Below are 25563 nucleotides of genomic sequence, written 5' to 3' on the forward strand. Positions count from 1 at the left end.
TTTTTTTTTTTAATATAATTTTATGTTTGGACATTTTCTTTTTTCTCTCTAAACTAATTATATGGTTTAAGTGTCTTAACTATTTCTCTCTCCCATAATTTTGTCTCTCTCTCTCTCCCTCTATCTCCACATAATTGTCTTAAATCTCTTTCCCATAATTTTATATCTGAATTCGTTTTTTTTTTTAATTAATTGTGCTAACTCTCACTCTCCCATAATCTCTCTCTCCCATAATTTATGTTTCAACCGTTTTTTTTTAATATAATTTTATGTTTGAACCTTTTCTTTTCTCTCTCTAAACTAATTATATGGTTTAAGTGTCTTAACTATTTCTTTCTCCCATAATTTTGTCTCTCTGTCTCTCCCTCTATCTCCACTTAAATATCTTAAATCTCTCTCCCATAATTTTATATTTGAATTCATTTTTTTTTAATTAATTGTGCATTTACCGGTGGTAAACGGGACGGCAAGCAGGGACTTTTGGTGTATGGTGGCAATTCACCAAGTAATGACAGGCTTGATGACATTTTCTTTTTCACTCCCTAATAAGAGGCAGATAATAAATGAGCATAAGCCCATGTACAATATAATGATTTCATAATCATGAACATGATGGTTGTATGTATGGTGGTCATGAGAGAATGAAACTAAGAATGTATGGTATGTACTTAATGTGATTATGTAACCTAGGCTTGGCTTTTTATGTTGGAATAAGGTAATTAATATGTTGGCTTTAGACATTAGATGTTTTGGGTGTTGAAGTATGGTGTTTATGTCCCATCGAATAAAGAAAACAAACTTTTGGTGTCAGGGGCACAAAGCTGTGAATGATTCTGGTCCATCTCTGATTCTCCACCTCCCTCCAATGAATGCTCAACTTCATATTGTTTTGTTTATTCAGTTTAAGGGATTGACCAAAAGAAAATGGTGTTTAATAATAAATCCCATGAACTCCATAATTAAGTAATAAATTAATAAACTGAGATTGGAGCAGTCAAATACTTGGTAGTCCGCAGCACTTGTTCAACCTAAGAATGGTAGGTTCGGCTGAATTAAAATGAATGATTCATCAGCCTTGCTCTCCTTAACAAATATTAGGATGCATAAACAGTCCTTTAAGCAATCAAATTTGAGTTCGAACTTGGCACGATTAAGTGCCCAATCAAACTGATTACATAGAAGAGCTTGAATGACATATAAAATATGTTAGATTATTAACTAATATGGTTAAATTTACTAATTTTTATTCTTTAAGCTTTTGGGACAATCAATATTTAACATGATATCAAAGAAAATGTCTTAAATTCAAAATCTGAGGTTATAGTTTACCCAAATTTCCGTTAAATATTTCAGTCAACAGGTGAAAAAGAATATTAAAATATTACTTAAATAATTTCACTCTTTCCTATCACCATCCTGATTTAACAAAATCCGATTTGCAACTCTCTAGCAGTAAAATATATGAAGAAAAAGGAAAAGACTAATAAGATGCAAATGATACATTATTTCAGACAGTGTCAAAAGACTTGTTTCCTTATTCCTAGAACAGGATGATGATGCATAGATAGGGAAAAACCTAAAGCAACCTGAAGAGTAAAGAGCACATGCTTTATTTCAAATTAAGTTTTTAATTTGCTACGATATTACTTTATTTTAGGGCAGACAATTATTGACATTCGACACGATCCACGGATTTAACATGAGCTCAATATGAAATTAACAAGTTAGGATTTAAGGAGTATGACCCGTTTAATCAACCTGAATCCAACACACGACATTTAATTAGGACAAGTAATTTTTAACACGACCAACGAATCTAACAAAAGCCAATACAAAATTAGCGAGTTAGAGTTAAAAGGCCTTACCCATTTGATTAAATGGATTGGATTACAATTAACCTATATAGTATTATATTCAATCGCCCCTGTAACCTCTTTTCTCCTTTCAATTAAAAAAAAAAAAAAAAAAATCTAAACGCAATCTAAACCCAACATACAAACAATAAATTGCCAGCTCCACTTGATTTATAGCATATTTGGGATTATGTTTGAAAAATAAAACTTTAAAGTCAAGAAGCATTTTTTGATAAAAGCTTCATTTTTTAACCTTTTGTTAAAAGTGCGTTTTTGCCATTTTTAGGATTTTTAGACCATTAAAAACGTTTTTAATTTTTTTCTCCAAACGAGTACTTTTTTTTTTTTTTTTTTTTTCTTTAAACGGACTTTTTGAGTATTAAAAATACTTTTAGACTACTCAAAAGCAATCTCAAATATACCCTTAGTTAACTTGAGGCAATGCGTATGTGTATGTGAGAGTGAGAGTCAGAGTGAGAGTAAGAGTTAGAGGGAGAGAGAGAGAGGCACATCTCTCTTCCAAACGAAACGAGGCCTCATCTCACGAGAAATGCTGTAAAATCTTTCAGACTGATTGAAGTATATATGGTTTATGCACTCTGGAAGACTGGAAGGGCTCGTGTTTGTTATATAAACAGACACGAGAAGTATTTTATTGGTCCATCAGGGGCCGGATGAGGTGTCTGTTTCTTCTTCATTCACGTGCAGCTCTTGCTGCATTACTTCCATAACTCTATTGGGTAGCTCTGTGTGATTGTAATTTCAAAGAATATAGTAGCCAAATAAATAAAATAGCAAGATACGAGAAAACAAGGGGCAAAATGACAGACCCATCTAAAAGTCAAAGGTTGTCTGTCTAGGCTGGGAAGGTTGAGAGGGAAACAGATAGAAACCCAGTGAAAAAGTTAGGTAGTTTAACAGCCTTGGCGTCTGTCCCATCTGAAAGTCAGAGAAGTTCCCACAATTGGTGCTGGTGAGAGGAGATGGTGAATCTTTTTATGTTGCTAAACCTTAAACTATTTCAGGGTTTGCTGGCAAGAATGGAGGGTATGGAGGCAAGAAGACATAATGGTTGCTTCAGACTTACAGCTATTTCTCTGCTTTTTTACGACTGAAAGACTTTTATATATTAGCTCAGGGTTTATATTGAATTTGGAGCAAAATTTCATGATTGATAACAATCCAATTTATCAAGAAGAAACTCTTAAGCTTTTATTTGCCTACAAAGTTGCATGGCTATACGCTTAAGTGCTTCTTCTTCCTCAGCCACCTTGTTTGCACCATCTTCATTCAGCCATGAGACTGAGACTATACCAGGAAGAAAGCTTTTCGGAACCTGGGCTTGTCAGAACAATTCAAAATTTCATCAAAACAAGCATTTTGAGCTCAAAGCTTCAAATGTGCAACCATTAAAGGCTGTGTCTTTGCAGGCTGGTGAGTTCTTGTACCTCTACTTTAACATGAAAAATTGCTTCTTCATGTTGGTCCTGGTACATGTGCCCTTCTCTAAATGAATTACAATGTGTTTGATATTATGTTTCTTCAAATTTGTTTAGGCATCCTTTGTTTAAAATCATAAAGGTATTTTTGTGGCTTTGGAAAAGCATGGATTTTCATAAAACAAGATAGGGTGTTACCCTTAAATGCCAAGTAAACTTGATATTTAATGATGATTGTTTTTCTTGTACTTGTGGAAATTTATGATCTTCTTAATGTTAGCAAATGGTTTGGTTTTGGAATTCTATATGATAATGGTTAGGAAGAAAAAGGAACGGCTCTTTTCTTGTCCAAAAATCTTCTCTTTGTGTTCAACATTGGATCCAGATCACCCTGCTTCCAGTCACAATTGTATGCTTTTTATTTTTTGGTGAATGTAGTGTGAGACTGATATTCTTCTTGGTTAATTGTCTATATGCTTATGCGAATTGGCTAGTTCTGAGATTGAAATGGATTTATGGTTTAGGTGCACCTGCAAGTTCTCCAGTTACAGAACGTGTTGAGAAGCCAACTCAAGAAGAGTACATTCCTTTCTTAGAAACAGACACGGAAGAGTCTACTCTCAGCATTGTTGTTGTTGGGGCTTCAGGGGATCTTGCTAGGAGGAAGATCTACCCTGCACTATTTGCTCTTTTTATTGAAGATCGTTTGCCAGAGGTTCAATTCTATGATGCTTTTTAAACTTCTTTTGTAAGATATGCCTTACCTTTGATTTATTTACAGCTGCTTATCTGTTTTTGTTTTTCCTTATCTATTACTTCAGAATTTTACAATCTTTGGCTATGGACGGAGTATAATGACTGATGAGGAGCTGAGGAATATAATCAGCAAAACCCTGACTTGCAGAGTTGACAAGAGGTGCTATTTTATTGAATTGTGTTTGAACTTTGAAAGTATCTTCATATGGTATGTTTTCACCAATTATGTTTTCCTTTTTGTTCTGATTACTCTAATTTTGAGGGATTACAGGGAGAACTGTGATGAGAAGATGGATGCATTCTTAAAAAAGTGCTTTTACTCTTCCGGTCAATATAGCTCTGAGGAGCATTTCTTGGAATTGGACAACAAGCTGAAAGAGAAAGAGGTACTATGCTTTGTTCATATAAAGTAAGATATCTAGGATTCCATCTTCAACGCTTTTCTTTTCGATATGTGATAATATATCGAAAATATATCTCGGGTTTGATAGCAATAGACAATGATGATCTCTCATTATCATGTTTTTAGCTCTTCTATGTCCATATACTCAACGTTTAGCTTCTTTTAGGCTGGAAGGCTATCAAATAGACTATTTTACCTAGCAATACCCCCAAACATGTTTGTGGATGTGGCAAGATGTGCCAAACGTCGTGCTTCTTCAGAAAACGGGTGGATTCGAGTCATTGTTGAAAAACCATTTGGTCGAGATACAGAGTCATCCAGGGAGCTGACCCGAGGCTTAAAACAATATTTGAGTGAAGACCAAATATTCAGGTATCTACTTTTCTGCATTTCGGTTCATTGAACAGACTGTGTACACAGAGCTTTGACCTTGTTAATCTTTGTACAGAATTGACCATCACATGGGTGAAGAGCTAGTAGAAAATCTCTTGGTGCTTCGCTTTTCAAATCTGGTTTTTGAGCCTCTATGGTCTAGGAATTACATCCGCAATGTACAGTTCATTTTTTCTGAAGATTTTGGGACACACGGACAAGGAAGGTTAGTTCAATATCTTCCTTCTACTATTCTAGTCATTTAATGCCATTCCTTCTATCATATGGTTTACACAAATCCAATTCAAAATTAGCAAGTTAGGTTGAGGGATCTGATCTATTTAATTAAATAGATCGAATTGAGGTTGGCCTATATAGTCTTATATATATATGTATCAATATAACTCAAACCTGACATACAAATATGAATTGCTACCTTACCCAGAATGGCTCACTCTTTATAGATAAAATTATTTTCTCACTGCTAGTTTTTCATTCAGGTACTTCGATAACTACGGTATCATACGGGATATAATGCAAAATCATCTGCTGCAAATAATAGCACTGTTTTCCATGGACACACCAGTCAGCTTAGATGCTGAGGACATTAGGAATGAGAAGGTATTGAAACATAACTTCTAAAATGATCTCTACTGTCTGTCTATCAATATCAACACTTCTGAATATTCCATTTGCCTTAAAAGAAAAACTCTAGTCCATCAGATGATCATAACATAATGTCATAACTAATGTTCTGAACATGGCCTTGAAACAGGTTAAGGTTTTACGTTCCATGAAACCTGTTCAGCTTGAAGATGTGGTTGTAGGTCAATATAAGGGTGATTGTGATGGCATTAGATGTTATCCCGGTTATACTGATGACATGACTGTATCAAACAATAGCCTTACGCCAACTTTCGCAGCAGCCACTCTCTTTATAAACAATGCAAGATGGGATGGAGTTCCATTCCTAATGATAGCCGGCAAGGCTCTCCATTCAAAGCGGTAGGTAAAATCGTGCTCCGGTCCACGAGGGGTCCACGAGGGTTGCTCTTTTGTTATGCACTTGCGGTCTTGCATACTGTTGAGAGTAATCAATAAAATGACCAAACTTGTTGCTGCAATGAAATTTCAGGGCAGAAATTAGAGTTCAATTCAGACATGTTCCGGGTAACTTGTACAATAGGAACTTTGGAACTGATTTGGATCAAGCTGGAAATGAGCTTGTCATTCGCATAGAACCTGATGAAGCTATATATCTGAAGATCAACAACAAGGTCCCTGGTCTTGGAATGAGATTGGATCGCAGTGACCTTAATTTGCTCTACAAAGCCAGGTAACAAATGACAACAAAATACAATTGACTTTTAAGTACAAATCTGTTATATGTTTTTATATTATGCAGATATGTTACCATAGGAAATTTGCCGATACCCTTTATCTCTGTAATCAGTGCAGTCACATATGGTGGGTTTTTGCAAATCAAAAATAGAAAAATAGAGCAAACAATCACAAGATTTATGCAAATTCAACTTATCATACATATTGTTTGCTTTTCTAGTCCTCCCTTTCAATGTAATTATGAGCTACTACTTATAAGACTTGGGTTGTGAAGGTATCCAAGAGAGGTACCAGATGCATATGAGAGGCTGCTCATTGATGCAATAGAAGGAGAGCGGCGGTTGTTCATTAGAAGTGATGAGCTAGATGCAGCTTGGGCAGTATTCACACCATTGTTGAAGGAATTGGAAGAGAAGAAGGTTGCTCCAGAGCTGTACACATATGGTAGCGGTGGGCCACTTGGAGTGCATTATCTTGCTGCAAAGCATAATGTTCGCTGGGGTGATTTTGGTTATGAGGACTAATGACTAGTGGCGATCTATTGCCTTCAGGGGTCTTTAATTTGATGGTGGTGATTATCATTCAAGTATTCAAAACCTTTTTCTTTCATTTTTCTATATGTATACAATGTGTTTAGTTAATTTTTTTTTTTTTTTTCTGTAAATTTGGATTCTGCAACATGTTAATGTACAAAACAAGGTGTAATACATTGAAATCAATGAATAAGTACTATTATCTTTTTTTCATGTCATTCTCTTCTTTCAAAATGGAAGGATTGTTGGTCATTGTGGAAAGAAGTTCAATGGATATTCTGACACACCTGACGGTCCTCATCTTGTTGGTTATATACCATTGCCGACTCTTGTACTTGCCAACTGATTTCGTCAGGGAAATAAAAGTAACTCAACCACTTTTCCAAGGAGTTAATTCTTCTTTCCATGCTAATTTATGATAGGTAATTAGCCAAATCTTAGCTTTTAGTCTTGGACTTTACCAAGAATCTCAAACATGCTAGCAATGTTTGGTACGACTTGTGAATTCGACATGATATTAAATAGTTAAGGTTTAGTGTAATAGTATTCGGGTCTACCTAATTAGACACGATTAATAAACGGGTCAAATTTGTGCTATCCTTCATAACCTGTATAATTAAATTACACTTTTACCTATAAAAACTTAAAAGTATATAATTATGGTTATGGATATCGATTATCAAGTTTATTGTTATGAATCTAGTTGTGAATGTGTATATAATTTATGTCTATTAGATATGAACATGTTAGATCAAGTAGTTGTATCAACTCAACCCATTTATTTTAAACAGGTTGAAACGGGTCGTGTTCATGTCAACGTAACACTATTTGTTTATTAAATAAGTTATGCGAGTCAAATCGTATCACGTGTTTAGTTAAACATATTGTGTCAAGGTTTGAGTGTTTGACATAATTAATTAAATGAGTCATATTCATATCAACTCATATAATCGTATATTCATGATTAAATTTCCGCCTCCTTACTAATATATCATACTGATATTTAAAACAAGCAACATAAAATGTGCACCTCAATTAGGAATCAATCATGTGTACATTGTACAGATTACATATAGAACATGACAAGTAATTAATAGCACCTATACCAGACACACACATCATGACAAATCATGATGGAACTAAATGGCCCAAGAAAATATGACTTTTATTTCTTTTTTCTCCACAAGTAAATTGTTGTATCAATAAAATAAAAATAAAATAAAATAAAATAAAATCATCTCTCACATGGAAATTAATTGAGCTGTATAGCAATGGAACTTTTTATGTGGCGCCAGGGTGTATGGTACCCACCAATCACAGCACCAGAACTCCCATAGAAAAACTAAAAAACACCAGGATCACAAATCTCCCACCATCCAATCCTCCAGCCCCATTATTATCAGCCGTCTGATCTCCCACAATATCATCCGCAGGTGCATCAGCCTCTGCAGGGGCCTCAGCCGCCTTACCCTTGGCCTTAGCCTTTGGAGCCTTCGGTGCTGGCGCTGTCGGTGCCACCTTAAACAACTCCCTAGGCAACAAAACCTTGTCAATCTTATACGCCACTAACGGCTCCTCATCCTTCACCGTCCCCGTTATCTTCACCGTCACAACCTTCGTCTTCAACGTCACCTCCTCGCCGTCATTTTGCACGGTGAAGTCGTACTTGTTGGCTCCGTCTGTGGCCAGCGTGTTCACGACGCCGTTGCTGGACTTCAACATTTGCATGGACTGGTACACGGGGATGCCGTGATATAACAGCAACGACACCTTCTGGGGCGCCGTTAAGTTCTTGTACTTCGGCATGAAACCTTTGATGACGGTGTCGGTCGGGCAGAACACCGTCAATCCTCCGTCGACATTCTCTTGGAATGTCTTGTCGGCTCCCGACGATAACAGCAAGTCGGCGAAGGCTTTGCAGCCTTGCTTGGACAGGATAGCCGTTAAATTCAAATCGCTTGGTCCCGGCGTTGGCGCTTCAGCTTCAGCCGATGTTAAAACCTGACCATTGTTTTCATTTGCAAATTCTTAGCTCAATATTTGATGGAATCTGAGATGGGTTTAATTTAAATAATTAGTTTCGGCAAATATTCTAGAAATTAAAGCACTTTTTACCTGACTGATTTGTAAGACAGAGATATTGTACGGTTTCTCGTGCACAGCCTTGACGTAGACAGCATCAAGCGTGCCGCCATTATCGGCGGCACCAAAGCCAACTTTGCCGCCTTTAAGGTCGGTGATGTTTACGTACCCTGAGGATCCCGGGGCAGCGCCGGTAGCTTGGTACATGGTGGCAGTCAACGCTGTACCATTTGTGATCTGGTGGAGTTTTTTAGAACCAAAGTAGTCGACGAGGACATGAAGGGAAAGCACGTTTTTAATGGTGTAGAGAGAGAGGTGCTTGGAGAGGAGGGATGACATGGCGGCATTGTCCACGGCGAGGACAGTGATGGTCAGACGACGGTTGATCTCAGAGGCAAGGTGGGTGAGGGTGAGATAGTGGTTGAATGTTGAGAACTCAGGATTTTTGGCGAGTATGGTCGTGATATTGTGCGCATGGCTGCCGGTCGAGGATAAAAGTAACAAGAAGAGAGGAAGGGCAAGCACGGCGGTGAGAGGTGGTGCCTGCCTCATTGTGGAGGAGGAGGAGGTTTGAAGTTTGAAGTGGAGGAGTGAGAAGAACAAAGTGACTGTTGTGACTTAAGTAAGGAGTATAGAAGCAATTTGTTGCATGACAGTATATGCTAGCTAGCTTGGCATTAGGTTGGATGGGGTCCATAAAAGGGTTCATTATGGTCACAGATTATGGATAATATTTTAAAATGTGCTTTCCCCTTTTTTTTTATGAATATTTTAAAAAATGTTTTTAATTATGGAAGAAAGAAAGCCATTTTGGAAAATCTAGATAGCTACCTTGCAAAACCCACTGTACATCTTTTACATGCAACTAAAATTTCTGATATTTTAATAGATTTTTACAAGGTTTGTTGACAAAATTTCTCCTTCCCACATGATACTTGCCATACTTCTTTGATTCAACTTCCTCCATTTTGTTTTTGCCAAATACAAATATAATTTCAAATTAGACATGGTAACGAGTACCAAGTCCTCAAATTTCTACTCTTTTTCAATTGCACCAACAAAAGTTATTTTGATAGACAATAATATTTTGAAATATCTTATTTAAATTGTACGCTATTAACGTCCACTATAGCGTCGACATTTATTGACTCTAATAGGTATTTTGTCTCCCCTAATAGTTTTTCCACCTCTAATATAATTTTCGCCAGTATATTAGCGTCCACTTTACAGTGGACGCTAATACTAATCATTTGGGTCGATTATTAGCGTCCACTGCTAAGTTGACGCTAATAATCACCTATTAGCGTCGACTTTCAAAAGTCAACGCTAATAGTTGCCTATTAGCGTCCACTTCGCAGTCGCCCCTAATGACTCAATCCTGCACTTACCTCTCTCTCTCATTCCCATTTTAAACCGGGTACAATTAGACAAGAAATTTTAAGGGATGTTGATCCTATTTTGGCATAATTAAACTCAATTTTTAGGTGATATTACATTGAGATTTTTTTAATGTTGCATATTTACATTCAAATTTCAAATTTATATTGAGCAATTATGAAAGTATGGAACATTTACTTTATTGAAGAAGAAGAAGAAAGCAATGGGGCCACACAATTTCTTGTAGTCCCATTACCTAGAAATCGATCAAAGCCAAAAGATGCCATGTGCATGGGATGTAAAAGTATCACCCACCAAAGGAACAATTTTTAAATTATACCCTATTGGTCTTGCTATGCATAAATAAATTTAGATCGAGTGAAAGAATAATTATATAAATTATATTTTTATCATTCAAATATGTCAATAAAAAAAAATTAAGAATCATATCATTTGGACCGTTACATAAACATTGTGTAATATTTATGAAATAAAAATGGTTTTTAATATTTTTCTAATTACAAATGTTGGGGTTTGAAAGGGTAATTATTTGTGCTTGACTGTCACTGAAATTGACATAACATTTGAATGTATGACTTTTGATCTTAGATATATAGGATTCCTTTTGTCTAAATCAAATGGTTACCATATATGCTATTTTTATAAGCAGCACGGTGTCGTTTCCTTCTCTTTCTCCCTTACTTTTAATCATGTTATGTTGTTTTATCTATTGTTTATTATATGTGGTTAGGCTAATGGGACCCAAATGTGTCGGTAGAGCAGTGAGCTCCAAAACCAGCCAGGCTGGTATGACGATGGCGTATGAAGTAGGGCCACGTGGACAGCGATTGTTTGGTGGTGCCACATCAGCGGATGCTTCCCCACCAGGCACCTCCTCTTTAGTGTTGGAATAAAATAATCTGACGGTTGAGATTTTATTTTCAACTCAGAGCTCACTCCAGTGTGTCCAGGCTGTTGTTTGTCCTTCCTATCGCCTTGTCTAGTTTGTTTAACACTAACATAACTTGTACCATAATAGTGAGTTTTTTTTTTTTTTTTTTTAAGCAATTAATACTAAGAATATTATAATATTTATTACAAGTTTTTTTTATAAATTAAATTGTTTGTCCATATTATTACTTAAACAATTATATTTGATTATAGCTGAGATGATAGTACTATATGAACTAGTACCACTTACGCCACTTTAAGAAAAATTGTGAAAAAAATTATAATACTCTTAAGCATTTTCCTCTCTAGGCTAGGGGTTCAATTCTTTGCACATAGTGCAAGCTCTGTAACTATCTTTGTATTTCTATACTTTTGAAGTGAATTGTGAGTGAATTACTTCCAAGTTTTTTGCTATAAAAACTTTTCATATGTATTAATTTGAATTCACAATAATTTAGACAAGTTATGTAATTTGATCAAGATTTATTTGATAAACCGATTAAAAAAGTGTGAATTTAATCATTACTCTAATACCCCATCCTATGTATGAGTATTGAGTAATGCTAGAAGTCTCTTTTATGTCACTCAAAAAATAAGGTGGCGATCGAAATTCAATAATAATCAATTACAAGTCTAATAGTAATTACTATAATTTTAAAAGTCATATCATTTTTGGAGTGATCAACTCTAACCTAACCAATTTAATTAAACAGGTCAAGCCTCTCAACCTTAGCCTGCTAATTTCGTGTTAGGTTTGCGGGTCGTGTAAAAAACTATCAATCTTAAATGTCACATGTCATGTTTGGATTGTGTTGAGATATGAGTATAAGACTATACGAGTAAACCTAACCCAACCTCTTTAATTAAACATGTCAAACCTCTCAACCTTAACTTACTAATTTTATGTTGAATCTGTATCGAATTTACGAGTCGTGTTAAAAATTGTCGACTCTAACTCTAAGCTTAATTACTCAAAATTATGACAAAGAGAACACCTAAGTGGTCGAGGCATCTTGGATTGTCCAGTTCAGTAGAATTGGATTGAACACATACTGTTGAACTTGACTATTCAGGCTCTTTACAAACTTTATTGGGTAGCCCATAGGGGTGTAAACGAGCCGAGCTTGAGCGAGCTTCCCTTGTTCAGGCTTGGCTCGTTTAAATTTGACTCGAGCTCGAGCTCGAGTCGAGCTTAAGGGCGAGCCAAAAAAATCGAGTTCGAGCTAATAATAAGTCGAGCCGAGCCAGCTCGCGAGCTGGCTCTTATATTTAATGTTTTTGTTTTCAATTTTTTTTTTTTAACTTCAAGTACTCTTAAAACGGCTTAAGAAGTTAGTTTGCATATGAGCATTTGCTTAACCTGACTAGTCGAGTATGGAGCCTGAGTCAATACAGCAAGGCATTTGGTTTCAAAGAGAGAGGATATGCATCCTTTTATAGATAAGCAAACTTAGAGATTGATGTTTTCTTAACAGGTAGTGATAGTGTTTGGGTCTATTTGATTCTTCAATAGTTTATACCTTTCACAATCTCCCTCAATAGTTTCTGCTTGATTCTTCTTCCTTTCGTTTGGATATGTTCTAATTGAATCAAGGTCTTTTTAATGATTGCTCTCTCTCTTTGATCATGAAGGGTCTAGAATTTTCCATTCTCTAACGCTTAAATATAAATGCAATTTTAAGATTTTAATAATTATGAGATTTATAATTAATTATGTATTACTTAGTTTATATATATATATATATATATATATAGACACACACACACACTCGAGCTTATACGAGCTGTTCACGAGCTTAGCCGAGTCGAGCCGAGCTTGCTTCGTTTAATATTCGAGCTATGATTTGTGTTCATGAAGTGTTTCATTTAATATTCGAGTCGAGCACGAGCCGAGCTTATGCGAGCCGAGCCCGAGCTTGCTCGCGAGACGCTTCGCTCACTTAACAGCCCTAGTAGCCCAACAATTGGTCTTCATAAAAGGATGGATGGGGAATTTTGGCAACACTGGATCAAGGGAGAAGGACATATAGCTGTTAAACTGCCTGCCCAACTGCATAAATTAGCCCTCACTTTCCTTCATCTACTTTTTGGGATAAAGTGGCCAAAAGTTCTTTGGTGGAGCAAGATAAAAACAATGGCGGTTGGCTTGTTAAGTGGAGTAGTTAGCCCTCCAAGTCCCTTAAAAAAATTCAAAAAAGATAAGACCCGAATATTCGGACCCGAATTCTCTATAATTAGGAATCTTATGCGGGTGGATAATTGTAAGAGGCTTTCGATAAGATCCACTTGACTGAACAGAAGGTTTTCACAACTGTAAAAAATTCCTTATAATCTGGACAGAGAATTGCAAGGAATTCCGATCAAGCTTTCGAAATCTTTCATATGGTCAAGAGGGAGAGGGAGAGAATTGAGCCAGACAAGAAATAAAGCACTTGCTTTTTTTCCTGATACTTTTGTCCAGAATTTTAGTGGCATATACTATCATGAACAAAGATAAGGAAAAAGGCATACCATTATTACAGGATGGATGAAGCACAAGTTTCTGAATGAGAGACTATTGTGGCATTATACAATGTTCCTAGTAATTGTGCCCGGATAAAGCATGGTAAAGCAACGGTAAAAATCACAGAAATTTGTCAAAACATCCTCCTTTCATCAAGGATCGATTTCGCGCAAGAATATTTGAAAGCCTTTAATCTCCATTTGTTGTAGTTGACTCCGAAGTAAAGATACGAAGTAAACTACTTTCTATGGAAGCTAATTTAACATAATTAACTAAGGGGAAAGAATTTTATGAATTAAAGACGATGCGTTTTTTGAAACATATAGGTGTCTATACAGTTCAATGTAGTGCTGAATGCGAGTGTGAGGCCCAAAAAGAATCAGTGGATAGGGATTGGCTACAATTACATTTGTTGACTGAATTATAGCTTTTCCGAACAGGTGGATCCGATCGAGACACTCTTTCAATTGACTGTCCAAGTTGACACCATGCAATATGGGCAACCAATTGCAGGGGATCCCGATTTTAAAATCAACTTTTTGTAGCATTGAGACACTAATAACGACAAAGACGCTTTAAATCATATAATCCAAAAACAAGATTGATTGATCTTCATAGGCAATGGAAATGTAAAAATTGATTAACCTTACTCATGAGGAAGCCATTACTCGCAATGCCACGAGTATAGCTTGTATCTTGATTATGTACACACATGATGATGCAAGTTAAAAGTACCACATAGCTTATGTCGGCCACATTGATTTGGTAAATTCTATCCTTCAAGTGATGAAGGTATTTTTACAAGTTGAACGTACTAGGAAAGTAAGAAGCACCACTAAAGAAACTTCTTACGGGAGATTGGATTTCATTGGTAAACTCCTTTTCAAACAAAGAGATCCTACATTACTGTTTGTGCTATTGTTGAAAATCTGAATATATGAATTATAGGTTCGCTTATTTTGAAATGGATTAACGTGTTTTTAAGTGAATGTTTTTTTTTTGTTTTGTTTTGTTTACTTGAAAAGTAACTTAAAACATGTTAATGAGTTGTTTAGATGATGACGGAGACCTTATCCAAATGGAAGTTCTAGAAGTGGTCAAAAAAAAAAAAAAAAACGAAATCTTTGTTACTTTGCAACAGCCCTTCCAACCAACAACCAACTAAATACGAAGTTCCGTGTGTTGTTTATGTTTCCTATAATGTCCTGAAACCAGAAGAATTGAAGAGCACCACAAAAATTGGTTTCCCAAAATGCTTTCATCATAAAAGGTACCTATCAGCAAGACAATGAATGAATGAATGAATGACACAACACCCTGTCTTTATACAGCCACCAGAAACTCAAAAATGGAAACACCTGGTAAGCAAGGAGAGAAATTTCTGTATGACAAATACAGGCCAATCTAAACGGAGTGGCTCTTTCCCTATTTGGCACACACACAACACACGTAACCAAGAGACAAATGGCTAAACTTGAGACATAAAAATCACTTTCCTCAAAAGAACATGTACATCATCACCACATGCAAACCTCCTTTTCTTAAAGAAACTGTCAAAACTCACAAACTAAAAAAAAAAAAAAAAAAACTGTCAGTTCAACCGTTTCCAGATTTCCAAGGCGCCATGAAAGTAGAAACAGAGAAACTCGATCCCATATCATTCACCACCACCCAACTAAAGAACATGAGGGAGACAAGAAACAGAACAACTCTACAGGCGAAACCTTTATGATACAAACATTTTCCCTAGATCAGAACTAAATGCTCTATCATTAGAGGTTACAGTTTTTAGTACTATGCGTCATATAATGTCTTCTTCTCCACAATTACACATGAGATCCTCTCTCTAAACTCCACAAGATTTTTAGTACAAAAAAATAGCAAATTAAAATACCCTAAACACAAAGTCATTTTATCATATTCTTCACTAGTCCATCAAGCACACACACCTACCTTAACCTCACAATGGAAGCTCCACCACCACCACCGCCACTGCCGCTGCCGCCTGATACACCCTTCCCAACAACACCACCACCCATACCCACATGATGATACCCACCAGTGCCGTACACGTGTCCCTGATGATGCCCCATCACCCCACCATACATCCCACCATACACTCCTCCCCCAACCCCATTAAACCCACCACCCCCAACACTCCCCGAGCTCACCCCACCACCGCTTCCACCACCGCCGGCGGCGGAACCACCCCCGCCGGATCCACCGCCACCACCGTCCTTCTCCCCCTGCCTCCCCCCGCCCACCGCGGTCTTGTCGCCCTCCATCTCCCTATACTTCTGCAGATAAATCTTGAGCGGCTCCACATACTCCTCAAACCCCAGAGTAGTCATCGCCCACAGCAAGTCATCCCCATTGATCGTCTTCCTCTTCTCCCTCTGGCACTTGTCAGAGGCCTCCCCAGTGATGAAGCTAATGAACTCCGACACACATTCCTGCACCGTTTCCTTTGCGTCCTTGGAGATCTTGGCGTTTGCCGGCAATGCCTTCTTCATGATTCTGCTCACGTTAGCGATGGGGAGGAACCTGTCTTGCTCTCGAGCGGAGAAGTCGCTGTTTGCGTTGTTGCTGTTGTTCTGCCCTCCTGAGTCGTTGTCCGAATCAGCCATCGCCAACCAAAACCTTTCCGCTTTATGGGTCTGCTTAAGCTTCACAAACTAGACCCAATTCAAAAACTTTGACCTTTAAACTTTTCCGGGTCTGATCCAATTCAACAAAATGGACCAAATTCAACAACTTTTAGCTTGAAGTATGAAGACCCAATTCAACAACTTTGAGCTAGAAAATCATATGGGTCTGACAAAATTTCAGAAAAAAGAAGACCTATGTCAACAGTTGTAAGCTGAAAGATTATATGGGTTTGATCAAGTAATTCCAAAAATTTCAGCTTAAAAAGTTTCTGGCTCCCATAAAGATTCACAAAATAGACCAAATCCAAAAACTTTTCAGCTATGAAATTTCTCCTGGGTCTAATTGAATTTCATCGAATAGATTAAATTCCAAAACTTTTCATCTACAAAGAACCAACTGAACAAAATTTGAGGTACAAAAAAGTTTCATATCAGAAAGCAAAGAAAAAGAAGCAACCAATTGGAGAAAAAGTGAAGTGTAGGGAACGGAAAAACTGTTCATGAACAGAATCTGAGATCAAAGTTTGAGGGGGAGGGAATTGGGCGGAAAGGCGGGGGGCAGAATAGGGAAAAACGGTAGGGTTTGGGGGACAGGGCGGGTAAGCAGGGAGGAGCTCCGGGAATGTGGGTGGAGTTGCAGCGTTGAGGTGGAGAGGTGTTGGGGTCCGTTGGATCGTTGGGGTAATAATTGCATCGAGCGTGACACGTGGGTGTCTCTGGACCGTTTATTTGTCGATAAGAATGGATTCACGTGGGTCGTTTCGAAACGTGAGATTATTGGTGGGATTAGTGGGATCAGGCGGCCGACGATTCGACACGTGGTGAGTTAGTGGGTATATGACTCTTCGTTCCGAGAATCTTATGGCGGCTGCTGCAGCTTGGCTCCAGCCGTGTCGAATTCAGAATCTGAGCCGTCTATGTCTCTTTGTCCACACGCGTGGGCGTCAGAGACAAGCCATTGGATGAGTTTCATTTGGGTTAAAACTGCAGTAGATTTTTTGTCGTTTTAGATATGTTTATGTCCTTTTAAAAGACTCGACCTCCCTATGTCTCCTGGGGAATTGGGACTGGGCCCAACTCCACTGACATCAAAGTCTTGTGTCCTTCTAACCACCAAATTTAACCCATCCCAACTCTCAAATTACTGCTGTAATTTTTTGAATCTAATATAAAAATGCTTTCTCTTTTAGCTCCGCTCCACACCTTGGTGGCGGATGGTTGTTACTTTACTCGAGCACCTGTTGAGTGGCACTGTCCAAACGCCTATCGAGCGGCAGCACTCGAGCGGCGCACTGAAATCTACTCAATCGTTTATTCGATATCGCTCGAGCGATGGGTGTAGGTTATTTTGCGTCAACATCTTCCACGTTAATTTTATCATAATTGGCTTTTGAAGCGACTAATTCTCTATTTAATCGAGTTATAATTTAAGACACGTACAAAATCAACCAGTAGAGTCATTTTATTGACTTTAATCAATCTAATATCAACTCATTGATGAGAATTTGGAGTGGATAACATTTATCCATTGTTTAAGCTTTTTAGTGTCGTTTCAAGGCTCTGATTAATCATCGTGATAGATCTAACCACGACCATTAATCAACTAGTCTAATGGCCATTGGCCACCATCTTTTTCTGTCGACTTGTCAACCAATCTATCAACCCATTAAAGTTGGAAATTTGGAGTAGGTCCAACACGTTTCCATTCACCATGCATTAATGTCTATTGGAATTTAGAGGCCTTTGACTAAACGGCAATGCCTGCTTCGTTATTGGATATAATTTTTTTATTAGAGTCACAAATTTGACGTAAAGTTAACGTATGGTAGTGGGTTATCGTTGGGGTTTGATCCGTTTAGTTAATTAAAGAATTAGGTTTTTGTTAACTTATATAGTCTTATACTCATGAATGTATGGTCCATAATACTGTATATTTATCTCTAAGAGTAAAATATGTAACTGTTAGTAATTGGACTTCAATATACTCATAGTGAAGCTGGTCCATAAAATCACAAGAGTTGTATCTCTTGGATATGTAACTTCCATAACTAAAAGTTGTGTCTCTTGGTTGGTTATAAATAACCCATGGAATGAAAATTAAAATGAGATTATTCATTCAATCATTTCAGAATTCGAAATTTTGAATCTCTCTCAATTCTCTCTTCTATTCTCCATCAAATAGCATGTAAGTTGCGGGTATATATGTTTTGTTCTTGTAATAAAACACTATCGTTAAGTTCTTTAAAATCTGAACATGAGAGGCATTATTATGCATTGTAGAACACTTATTAAATATCTTTATTTGTGAATTCTAAAAGAAATGTAAACACTATAGAACTCTATGTTTTTATGTTTATGTTTTTCTAACGGTAACTTTGTAGGGAGGCTTAATTTTAAAAATTTTCTATCTTCAGTAGATAATTTTCTTTAGACATGGTAAGATAAGGAAACCATCCACCAATTTTACAAATTTTGTTGTCAGTAATGTTTGTGTTCTTTGAACAGTATTAACATCAATTTGTTGACGAAATTGCAGCAAATTCCGATAGTCCCCGCAAAGAGAGTTAAGTGCAAAACTTACTTAAGCAATTTGGAGCGTGGAGCTCACCTATTCAAAGCATGTGAGCCCCGCACCTATTCTTTATGTGGTGCTGCTCCTATTGGCTACGATTCAATCAACAAATTGCAGATGGTTTTGATAGGATCCTTGGGCTATGAGATTTGAGCATCATTCTAAGGAGGATTAATTTATACTTGGTATGGGGAGCGATATGGGCACTAAGCAGGCCTGAGGAGCAGTATGGGTTCATCGACTGAAGTAGGTGTCCACAAATCTTGTAGGATCTATTGAAATCTAGCTTCATACCGGCAGAAATTCGTTGCCCGCAAGCCACAGAGACTTTCACCTCACATGCATTGCCCTAAATATAAAAAATTCCATTTATGGACTATGATCCAAAAGTTATGGTGAATTGGTTCAAAGTTAGGAACAACTAACCAGACCCGGTGTTCATAGGAATGAGGAGCTCTTATAATTGGGCGGTTTAGGCAGTCCTACATGAATTTGAGATTTTTTGTTCCGATACTATGTTATACTATCACTTGTCTCAAAAGTTTAAACGGATAGGAAATAGTTAAAAACATGTCAACCCTCTCTGATGCAATTTGAATGAACAGTTATAAGAAATCTTTATCTTGTTCATAGGCCTATATTGAACTTGGTGGAAGTCGTACGAAAGTTGCTATGTATCATATCAAAATTGTTGAAATTAGTCAAACTTTCACTAGATAAGAAGAGTGGAGCTAAAACAGGATCGTATTGAGACCTAATACAAGGTGTAACTCTGAGATTGAGGAGGCGTGAATTAGACTGGCAAAATGCTTTCCAAACCCGTTAACCCGCTCAAATTCGAGCTAAATAAACGGGTTTGAACATGCATGCTAAATAAAATTTTAATCATAAAATGACTCATTTTCATTTCACTTGGAATTGAGAGGATCCTATTTTTACATAAAGATTGGGATACTTTTCTTCCTCTTACAATTCCTTAAGCACTTTAAAGCAAAAAACCAAAAACCAAAAGCTGGGAAAAAAAATGAAGAAGAAAAAAAAAAAAGAAGCCAGAGGGGTGGCAAAGCCACTTCCATAAAAATGCTTGGGGTTGGCTTAACCCCTATTAGTTTAAGGGTAGATTGGCCACCACCTCCAAGTGTTAGGGGTAGTTTAGCCACCCCTGGTATTTTTTTTTTTTTTTCTTCTTCTTCTTCTTATGTTGATTGCCTTTTCTTTTTCTTTTTACTTTTTAGAATTTTTTTATTAAGGGTATTTTTGTCATTAGAGGGATATTGACATTTTTTTTCTTCGTAATTTAGGGAGGACATTGATACTGAAATTGTAGTTTAAAGGAAGTATGTGTACTTTTTCCAAGATATAATAGCTTTCAATAATAAAAATATTGTGAAAGTTTGGGTAGTTTTGAAGAATGCTGATTAATGGATTTAGCTAAATAATAACAGATTGGATCAAACAAATGATCATGACTCATTACCACCGCTGCCCTTTCATAGTTAACTCATTAATTATTTCAAAAGTTTAAGTCGATAATAAATGATAAATTTACTCATTTAACTAACATTTTAACACTGATAAAGATCAAGGAAAATAATACACCGACGGATATCATTCCTCAAAGTCTTCCCAGAATATGAATGAGAGCTACTTGTGAGTTTTGTGTCTTGTTTCTGGTACACCAAGTTCTGTATGTGGAAGGTGAAGTTCAATCATATAGATTAAATTGGTATTTCAATCAAAATGTGTCATGATGAGTATGCAGCTACGTTGTCCCCTAATGAGCAAATAAGGCTAACAATGATTTCGAAGCACCTAAGAAAGACTTGGAAATAGAAATAGTTAAGGTAAAATTGAAAGGAATCATGGGTGACTCATCTCAATCTGGCCGAAATATTGAGAAAACAATGATATGCAGCAAGAATAATCTTATAAATAAGAAGAAGAATGAATAACACTACTGTTCACACTTATTTATTACATAACGGATAGCGTGACATGTTTTAAGTGGCTTCCCATTTCATTGTCACTTAAAACACGCTACATCAATCAATGTAAAATTGGTATGAATAGTAACATTACTTGAAAAGAATACTTGAGCAAAGCACGAATGGAGAAAGATTGATACTTGCAGGTGCTAAATGCTACATTTCAAAGATATGCAGAAGGTAACACTTGCAAATAGTAAAACTAGCTGCAAGGAATAATGGATGACTGATCTCAATATCTGACCAAGGAAATTCATAAGGCCATGATATGCAGCAAGAACATTAATTTTACAGATAAAAAGAAGAATACTGGAGAAAATAGCACATTTCAGTGGAGAAAGATCAGCTACTTGCAGGCAGGTGCTAAATGCAACATTTCCAAGAGCTTTTTGAAAGCAAATTAAAGCAAAAGTAAGATGTTAACAGCTTTCCATCGTAAAGAATTGACCTTACATAATTAAACTTGTTGGCAATTGATTGTGCTTTAAATGTATCTGAACAGAGTAAGTCAATTAGAATGATTTAAGATCAGCGTTGAGTTGTCTTCTGAACCCCACAGAATAGTTCAAAAACATGAACAAAAAGATGAGGATATATCAGTAGAAAAAGAAATGGAAGTGGAATTCCATCAATTGGCAATGGCCTTCAAACTTTTAATACTTTAATGTACATTAAGAGAAAACAAAGGACCATAATACACTTAGTGCCTTAATGGGTATCCAAAGTTTGGGAGCAGAAGCTTTCACAATGCACAACAACATAACAAAGTAAAAGAAAGATAAAAGTATGCATGACATCCTAAATTCAACAAAATCCATGGCGGATCAAAAACTTCAACAGTAAAAGTTATTTATCATGACTTCAAATTAAACACTAACTCAAGCTTCGATCTCAAACCTTGAACACTTGATGGAGCCCATGGAGATGTCAATCTCAATCAAGTTGTCTTCCTCGTTCATCTCATTTATATCAGAGAAAAGCTCCATCAGACAATGTGGCTGGAAAAAGGATTCAGGCGAGAAATCTGCAGCCACTTTCTGCTGCTTACTAATTACCTTAGGCTGCTCTTCTGTATGACCAACATATTGCCCACTTGGAAGAGCAATTTCAATGAGGCTTTCCTCGTCAGAAATTGAACCATCCGATTCCTCACTTGTTGATAAGCGATAGATGCCTTCACTCTCTGATAGCGAATCAGGTGATGTGACAAAATATTGAACTTCTTGGTCTTCCTTCTTTTCTGACATAGATTCACTTTCAGGCTGATCAGGTTCTGACACAACATCTTCCATTTGCGATGAGCTTCCTCTGCTTTTTGAGAATGTAAAGTAAACAGTAGACAAGATGATCAATACTGTAGATGTAAGGAGCACGGAGGAGAACCCAAATCCCAAAAAACCAGCAGAAATCAGCAATGGAGCAAGAACAGCAAACCATGGAAGTGGGTTTCTTCTAAAGCAAACCATTTGGTCTTTAACTCTGCTTTCCAAGTTCATGAATTAGAAAAAAGCCTAGCCTACTAATCAGTTATCCCGAGAAAAGTAATTATGCACGAAAAAAGCAATCACTTTCCCTTTTATCGAACTTCAAGAACAGTAGCTGAGATCAATGGAAGACAAAATGGGTGGAAAAGATCAACCTTTTACTTAGAAAAAGGATTACGCTAAATATAGATCAAGGACAGATGAAAGAACAGAACAGAACACGTCATGAAGATATCATAAAATTAGATTGATGGATCTTCTATAGATTGAGAAAGCAAATACAGCTAGGAGGATAAGGTGTTTTTGCAGATAATACAAAGGGAAATCACAATTTAAAGCTCCACTGCTTTTCTTGATTGTCTATATTTAGAAAAGACAAATAGCTAAAAAGGAAAGATTTTTATGGGACTCGAACATGCAGAATCTGCAGATTGTATTAATAGGCAGATGAAAAAGGAATGAATAAGGAAGAAATCTGTACCAGCCCAAGCTGCTGTGCCTAGAGATTTGATTAACAGCTGTGCCTGCACCGGCTTGCACAAAAGGGAAAAGATAAGAAATTTGTTTTTTTTTTTCCTTTTCTTTCTTTTAAAACTAGTAAATTACATAGTTGTTTCTCTTATCACAGACTCACAGTTTCCCAAGCTCCATTGCTCCTAAAAAACTGGGGTTTTGCTTCTTAAAACCAATCAGGCGGTTTTCCTCTGCAGCTGATTCTCTTGAAAAACCCAAAACCTGTGGTTTCCCACTACTGTTTATTAGTCTCAGAGCATGGAAATTTGAGAAGCCATGTGCACATATGTGAGCTCACCACATGGCACTTCCCCTCCAATTTCAATGCAGAAACAAGAGTCGACAAAAGAAAATAAAAAAGACCACGAACAGAAGAGTAAAAGGAAAAATTATATTATTTTCTCACAACCATACCAGAAGCTTCAATAAGGTACATCACCCAAAGACTCATCGTTTACTTATTTTCCACCAACAAAAAACTTTCTTTTACTCAAAACCCTCATCTGATTAACCCAAAAAGACCAACTTTGTGCAGAAACCAAATTGTTCCAAGCATTTCTGTGCCATTAGATTCAAACCATCATTAATATATACCTCAGATGGCCTGCCAATGGGGACCTAAAAGAATATCAGCTCTTTTGCAGCAAATTCAAGGGAAGACTGGAGCCCAGGATCAGAAGGAGGACCTTTTAGTAAAATTTAGAAACTTTGCTGCAATTACATCAAAACTTCATATGCAATGGACAGAAATTGGTATATATTCATGATCTTATAGAAAACCAATAAGTCTGTTACTTATCTCATAGACCAAATCCTTTGAAGTAAGAATTAAGTTGTAATTGTATCCCACCTCTTGTTTTATATTAATTTTTCATTCGTATTAGGGAAGATTTCACTTAGCCCATGATACTTCTGCACTTTTGTATTCATACATTTAAAGTTTAAAACACGAGAATTTTGAATCTTTTAAAATCTAAGAATATAATTACAAAAATGTAGAGACAAGCTTGATTATTATTAAGTTCAAAAGATGTGACCATAGAGAGAAGAAACAAAAGAAGAGCTACATATTTTATCATTTAAAAACTCGGTGACAAACATAAAGCAGAATATTCAAATAAACCACTTCACCTGATAAAAACCAAAACAAATGTCTGTGTTTGACTTGGTTTTTATAATTACTCAATGGTCATACACCCAAATAAACTTTTTCATAATCATAATTACCCTGAATAACAAAAGAATAGGAAAAATTAATTAAACAGCTATATATTGCTCATGGTTTTTGTCTTTTGGCCCTCTTTTTGTAGTAGTGCTCTGTACGTTGTCAGTCAATGCAGATGTAATTAACATCAGTTAAATAAATAATATGAGTTCTAGATGAAATGGTTGAATGATAACAATAAATATATAAAATTATATATGTGTGTGTATGTAGATCTTGACATTAGGGCATGTAGATATAGGGTTAAAAGTTTTAGCTATAAGCAATGCTTTTTGCTTTCAGGATTGCGCCACTAATGATGGCTTCAAGTATGCTTTAATTAACACAAGGGCCATCTGTGTGTTGTTTTTTATACCTACCAAAAAGAGGTTGCCCCCACTTTCCACCATTGCTGGTGAAACGCAGTGCCAGAGGTCGGCTCAAATCCAATGCCTGGATTTCTCATTTTCTTGATGCGTGTCTACAACGGCCTCCCAAAGCGTCTAGCACATGGGCCACTCTTCCACCACAGCTTGAAATGATGTTGAGGACTGAAGGATTTCTATATATATATATTTTAGCTCAAGTTGCTCTTCATTTATCATCACATACATTTTTCTTCTTGGTGATAGGGCCAACAAGAAAGATGTAACTCAATGAAGACCAGTTTTTTAATTTTTTATTTCATGAAACAGTCACTAGGGTTTCTCCCTTTTTTTTTTTTTTTTTTTTTTTTTTTAGGGTGAATGAGGCAAATATACATCTAAAGAGAGATAATGGGAATTTCGCATTAACAAAATGTGTACTTTCAGGTAGGGATGTACAAGTGATAACAGTTAGTGGTTAGGGTCTTTAACTTCAACCGTCTTATACGGATATCAAATTTTAGTAACCGCAACTACATTGCCTTAGAAGGTTTACAGTTTTAGAATAACCTCCGATTAGCGGTTATTAAAACCAAAAATCGCACTGCATAACTGCTTTGTACGTAGGTATGGCCATTATATATGGACTTTTTTTGATGTTTTAGGTCTATCTTATGCCTCCTTTTAGGGCATATTATAAATGATATAAAACGCCAATACAAAATCGTTTTGTAATATTATTATTTTTTATATATATAATAAAGGTAGGCAGTCGGCAGCTTTTTTCAACAACCTATAAAAGCGGTTATATATGTAATTAGTGATTATTAGGTGGTTAATAATCGCCTGCTTATATTCACTTTTATTTTTGGGAGTTTTTGTTTAATAAAAATATTTTGATGTGACGTAAAAATGAAAATTATTTTTAAAGTTTTTTAAAATGACACTCTTTTGTTAATGATGGATGAGTTCAACATTTGTATGCTAGTGGTATAATACTATAATTAGAGCTAGTATTCGATTGTAGAGATATAAAGATATTCTATACAACCCTAAAAAATAAAATTAAATATAACTACATGTACACCAACCTGCTCTAGATAGATGATACTATTTAATAGAATAATCTGAATTAAAATCAAAATCCTATACAAGAATCTAGATTACCATCAATACTTTTCT

At 36.3% G+C, this 25563-nt stretch overlaps 4 protein-coding genes across 5 annotated transcripts; 1 reads left to right on the forward strand and 3 right to left on the reverse strand.

The window, feature by feature from the left end:
• The first annotated feature begins 2894 nt into the window (after positions 1 to 2894).
• LOC132180320 (glucose-6-phosphate 1-dehydrogenase, chloroplastic-like) lies at positions 2895 to 6811 on the forward strand. Of its 2 annotated transcripts, XM_059593107.1 has the most exons (10): positions 2895 to 3287; positions 3817 to 4007; positions 4114 to 4208; positions 4320 to 4434; positions 4618 to 4823; positions 4900 to 5049; positions 5324 to 5444; positions 5599 to 5828; positions 5959 to 6159; positions 6439 to 6811. In XM_059593107.1, exons 1-10 carry the CDS (start codon positions 3086 to 3088, stop codon positions 6686 to 6688), a joined length of 1761 nt encoding a protein of 586 aa, XP_059449090.1. In that variant the 5' UTR covers positions 2895 to 3085; the 3' UTR covers positions 6689 to 6811. The 2 variants fall into 2 exon arrangements, with proteins under 2 accessions (XP_059449090.1, XP_059449089.1); XM_059593106.1 differs by having other exon boundaries at positions 4114 to 4434.
• A 1030-nt stretch (positions 6812 to 7841) lies between these two features.
• Positions 7842 to 9353, reverse strand: LOC132180324 (fasciclin-like arabinogalactan protein 2). Its single transcript, XM_059593116.1, has 2 exons — positions 8813 to 9353; positions 7842 to 8698 (listed from the first exon to the last, which is right to left on the reverse strand). Exons 1-2 carry the CDS (start codon positions 9329 to 9331, stop codon positions 8012 to 8014), a joined length of 1206 nt encoding a protein of 401 aa, XP_059449099.1. The 5' UTR covers positions 9332 to 9353; the 3' UTR covers positions 7842 to 8011.
• Positions 9354 to 15066: 5713 nt separating this feature from the next.
• LOC132181035 (nuclear transcription factor Y subunit B-3-like) lies at positions 15067 to 16925 on the reverse strand. The gene has a single exon (XM_059594079.1). It carries the CDS (start codon positions 16235 to 16237, stop codon positions 15560 to 15562), a length of 678 nt encoding a protein of 225 aa, XP_059450062.1. The 5' UTR covers positions 16238 to 16925; the 3' UTR covers positions 15067 to 15559.
• A 4768-nt stretch (positions 16926 to 21693) lies between these two features.
• On the reverse strand, positions 21694 to 22281 carry LOC132180602 (uncharacterized). The gene has a single exon (XM_059593488.1). It carries the CDS (start codon positions 22279 to 22281, stop codon positions 21694 to 21696), a length of 588 nt encoding a protein of 195 aa, XP_059449471.1.
• Between the last annotated feature and the right edge of the window lie 3282 nt (positions 22282 to 25563).

Source organism: Corylus avellana, chromosome ca5 (assembly GCF_901000735.1).
Source record: "Corylus avellana chromosome ca5, CavTom2PMs-1.0".
Lineage (NCBI taxonomy): Eukaryota > Viridiplantae > Streptophyta > Magnoliopsida > Fagales > Betulaceae > Corylus > Corylus avellana.

What these genes read in the sequence shown, in the direction of transcription:
- LOC132180320 (XM_059593106.1), top strand. Translation starts at nt 3,086, where the DNA reads ATGGCTATACGCTTAAGTGCTTCTTCTTCCTCAGCCACCTTGTTTGCA. An exon ending in GGCTGTGTCTTTGCAGGCTG is followed by an intron (nt 3,288 to 3,816) that starts GTGAGTTCTTGT and finishes TTTATGGTTTAG; the next exon opens with GTGCACCTGCAAGTTCTCCA. An exon ending in AAGGCTCTCCATTCAAAGCG is followed by an intron (nt 5,829 to 5,958) that starts GTAGGTAAAATC and finishes ATGAAATTTCAG; the next exon opens with GGCAGAAATTAGAGTTCAAT.
- LOC132180324 (XM_059593116.1), bottom strand. Translation starts at nt 9,331, where the DNA reads ATGAGGCAGGCACCACCTCTCACCGCCGTGCTTGCCCTTCCTCTCTTC. An exon ending in CTGTCTTACAAATCAGTCAG is followed by an intron (nt 8,699 to 8,812) that starts GTAAAAAGTGCT and finishes AACAATGGTCAG; the next exon opens with GTTTTAACATCGGCTGAAGC.
- LOC132181035 (XM_059594079.1), bottom strand. Translation starts at nt 16,237, where the DNA reads ATGGCTGATTCGGACAACGACTCAGGAGGGCAGAACAACAGCAACAAC.
- LOC132180602 (XM_059593488.1), bottom strand. Translation starts at nt 22,281, where the DNA reads ATGGTTTGCTTTAGAAGAAACCCACTTCCATGGTTTGCTGTTCTTGCT.